The 4,041-nt window shown below is 42.3% G+C and overlaps 1 protein-coding gene across 1 annotated transcript in view; it reads left to right on the top strand.

Moving 5' to 3' along the window:
- KNTC1 (kinetochore associated 1) overlaps nt 1-4,041 on the top strand; it is an 87,612-nt gene that overhangs the window by 66,373 nt on the left and 17,198 nt on the right. Inside the window, exons 46-49 of the mRNA XM_006768977.2 lie at nt 249-420; nt 507-565; nt 693-909; nt 2,634-2,707. Of these exons, the coding sequence (XP_006769040.1) occupies nt 249-420; nt 507-565; nt 693-909; nt 2,634-2,707 (522 nt within the window). The remainder of the gene's footprint in view (nt 1-248; nt 421-506; nt 566-692; nt 910-2,633; nt 2,708-4,041) is intronic.

Below are 4,041 nucleotides of genomic sequence, written 5' to 3'. Positions count from 1 at the left end.
AGAGGGAAGGAAGGGAGGGGGGGGGAGAGAGAGAGAGGAAAACATCAGTGATGAGAGAGAATCATTGATCAGCTGCCTCCTGCATGCCCCTCACTGGGACCAAGCCTACAATGAAACCAGGACCTCCTAGTTCATACATAGGTTGACGCTCAACCACTGAGCTACACTGGCCAGTCAAGAGGTAGATGATTTTAAAACACTTAGGGTTAATTTAATCTCAGAGGAAAATGCTTTCTCTTGTGATACAGGCCTTGAGTCTCCTAAAGCACCTGAAGTCCTACAGGAGAATTTCCCCCCCGGTGGACCTCGAGTATCAGTATATGTTGGAGCATGTGATAACATTGCCATCGGCCGCCCAAACCAGACTGCCTTTTCACCTACTGCTTTTTGGCACAGCACAGAACTTCTGGAAAATCCTCTGTATGTCCTTTAACTTCTTACGAATTTCACTGAGTAGCCAACACTTTCTTCTTAAGCCAATCCCACCGTCCTTGTTTCCTTTCCAGCTACGGAGCTCAGTGAGGAGTCCTTCCCGACACTGCTGCTCATTTCCAAGCTGATGAAGGTAACAGGTGCCAGCGCTGTAAGGCGTTTCCTTACCCTTTCGTTAGTCGGAGCCTGCGGAGAGGACTTTGTGCTGCTTTCTGTCACCCATCAACCAGCCTTAACTTTTCTTTTTTTCTTCTTTGAAGTTTTCTTTGGACACTCTGTATGTGTCTGTCGCCAAGCATGTCTTTGAAAAAAAACTGAAGCCAAAACTAGTGAAGTCACCACAAGCGAAGTCCTCAACATTGATGAACAAGGAAATAACCAAGATTGCTCAGACCATCGAATCCTACTTACTGTCGATAGTCAACCCGGAGTGGGCGGTAGCTATTGCCTTCAGTCTTGCCCAGGATATCCCAGAAGGTAGGGGTTCTTCCTTTAACTGCCCTTAGAATGGCCAGCTGTGTTGCTTTGTGAACTTTTAGTAAAAAAAAAAAAACAAAAACAAAAAAACCCAGCCCTGGCCGGTTTGGCTCAGTGGATAGAGCATTGGCCTGCAGACTCAAGGGTCCCGGGTTCGATTCTGGTCAAGGGCATGTGCCTTGGTTGTGGGCACATCCCCAGTAGGGGGTGTGCAGGAGGCAGCTGATCGATGTTTCTCTCTCACTGATGTTTCTAGCTCTCTATCCCTTTCCCTTCCTCTCTATGAAATATCAATAAAATATATTTTAAAAAAACAAAAAACTACGTTTATAGCTTTGAGGAGAAGCAATATGATAATTCAAAAAAGTTTGTGCCCTCTCTCTTCACTTGTTTTACTGCTGGATGTTAAAATGGCCTCAGTCGGAGAAGTAAGGCTCCTTGCTGCTTGCTCAGCGCGTGTGGATACAGGCTCCACCTCGACGGTGGGAATATGAATTGATACTTAACTTCCCACTATCCAGTCATACTTCCAACAATGAGTCCTTAGATAGTCTCACCTAATCAAACAGGTACACAAACACAGGTACTCATTCCCATGGTTTTTGTTGTAACAGAAGTTGAAAGAAACTATTTTTTTAAAATGTTAATTGGTCAGAAAGTGGTTTTAAAAATAGAGCATATTCATAGAATGGAATGCTATGTAGTTGATTTGGAAAGATGTCCAAATGTTATATATGTATACATATATTTTTTCCTTTTTATTGAATTTATTGGGGTGACACTGGATAACAAAATTATACAGATTTCATGTGCACAATTCCACATCACATCATCTGTACACTGTATTGTTCACCCCAAGTCAACTCTCTTTCCATTCATCCCTCCCATACTCGTCTCCACCTCTCCCAAGCCCCCCCCCCTCGAACAATCACCACACTGTTGTCTGTGCCCATAAGTTTTTCTTTTTTTAAAGTTTTTACTCAATCCCTCGGTCCCCCAATCCCACGCCCCTCCCCCCCCCCAAACAGTTGTCAGCCTGGTCCCTGTCTGTGAGTCTCCCTATTTTGCATGTTAGTTTATTTTGTTCATTAGATTCCAGAAATGAGTGAGATCGTGTGGCGCTTGTCTTTCTCTGACTGGCTTATTTCACTTAGCATAATGCACTCCAGATCCATCCATGCTGTCGCAAAGGGCCAAGATGTACATTGAGTGAGAACAGCAAATTGTACTATGTGTATGATCTTATCCCTTTTGGGTTAAAATGTGTGTGCGCCCACACAGGAGACTTGGGAGGAACATATTGCTCAGAAATAGAAATGGAAGCTAAAGAAGGGGCCTCTGGGTTTGCTTCCTAGTTGGTACTTTTCTGTCCTGTTTAGGTTGTTCTTAACTGTGAGCATGCATTTTTGTAACTAAAAAAAAAACACCTTGCCGAAACCGGTTTGGCTCAGTGGATAGAGTGTCAGCCTGCGGACTAAAAGGCCCCGGGTTCGATTCCGGTCAAGGGCATGTACCTGGGTTGCGGGCACTTCCCCAGTGGGGGATGTGCAGGAGGCAGCTGATCGGTGTTTCTCTCTCATCGATGTTTCTAGCTCTCTATCTCTCTCCCTTCCTCTCTGTAAAAAATCAATAAAATATATTTTAAAAAAAACCCACCTTGCTAATTTGACTAAACTACATTGTTTTGAAAGGATTAAGATCTGCTCTCTTCTTTATCTTTTCAGGTTCCTTCAAGATGTCCACTTTGAAATTCTGCCTGTATTTAACCAAGAAATGGCTACAGAATATCCCACCGAAGGTGTGTCTGAACACTAAAATTGAAGGCTCCTCTTTCTTTTTTATTTAAATTGTGCTCGGCCGAACCGGTTTGGCTCAGTGGATAGAGCGTCGGTCTGCGGACTAAAAGGTCCCGGGTTCGATTGCGGTCAGGGGCATGTACCTGGGTGGCGGGCACATCCCCAGTGGGAGATGTGCAGGAGGCAGCTGATCGATGTTTCTCTCTCATCGATATTCACGCAGCAGCTAAAGAAATAGCCGAAGTCAATGAAATTAATCTGGAAAAAGTGTGGGACATGTTGCTGAAGAAATGGCTGTGCCCATCCATAAAACCTGGCGAAGTAAGTTTATCCTCAAGAGTATCTTTCATATCTGTTGTCTCACACTGGGAGAACCTTCTGCTTAGGAGCACAGGATCTTAAAAGAAGAAACCTTTGTTCGGTTTAGTGCCTCCTATTATCTGATGAGTTTTAATGACGTTGTTTACTTTTTTAAAAATATGTGTATTTTTAATGATTTCAGAGAGAAAGGGAGAAAGATTTTAAAAAAATCAGTGGTGAGAGAGAATCATTGATCGGCTGCCTCCTGCACGCCCCACATTGGGGATCGAGCACACAGCCCGGGCATGTGCCCTGGTTGGGAATCGAGCCGTGACCTCCTGGTTCATAGGTGGATGCTCAATCAGTGAGCCACACCAGCTGGGCCACTTTTTCTTTTAGCTTAAATATTGTTTTGCAACTATTTCTACCTTTTAATTGGTGATTCCAGGTGAATATAGGTATAAAAGAAATGGCCTGTTCTTACACTCGGATTCATGGATTTACTTTATTCTGAAGTAATTTCAATCATACAGAAAAGTTGCAGTAGTATGAAAGAATTCCTGTCTATTCCTCACCCAGCTCCATCAGAGTTCAACGTTTTCCCATATTTGCTTTATTACTCTCCCCATAATATATATATATATATATTCATAATATTTTTCTGAACCATTTGAGAGTAAATTGCATATGTCTTGCCCCTTTACCCTTAAATCGTTACGAGCACATTTCCTAAGAACAAGGCTTTTCTCTTACTTAACCACAGTATAATTATCACAGTCAGATAATTTAATATTGACATAATATTGATACAATACAAACAGACTTGAATCTATAGTTCATGTTACAATTTAACCATTTGTCCCAAAAATGTTCTTTATAGCAAGTTTTCCTCCTGGGACCAGGATCAAGTTCAGGATTATGTGCAACATTTATTTGTTACATTTGTAATCTCTTTTAATCTAGAACAGTTCCATAACTTTTCCTTGTTGTTGGTGACACTGACATTTTTAAAGAAAAGAATCCAGATGTTTTCTAA

Source organism: Myotis davidii, unplaced genomic scaffold, assembly GCF_000327345.1.
Source record: "Myotis davidii unplaced genomic scaffold, ASM32734v1 scaffold223, whole genome shotgun sequence".
NCBI classification, from domain to species: Eukaryota; Metazoa; Chordata; class Mammalia; order Chiroptera; family Vespertilionidae; genus Myotis; species Myotis davidii.
This window is presented reverse-complemented; position numbering and strand designations above follow the sequence as displayed.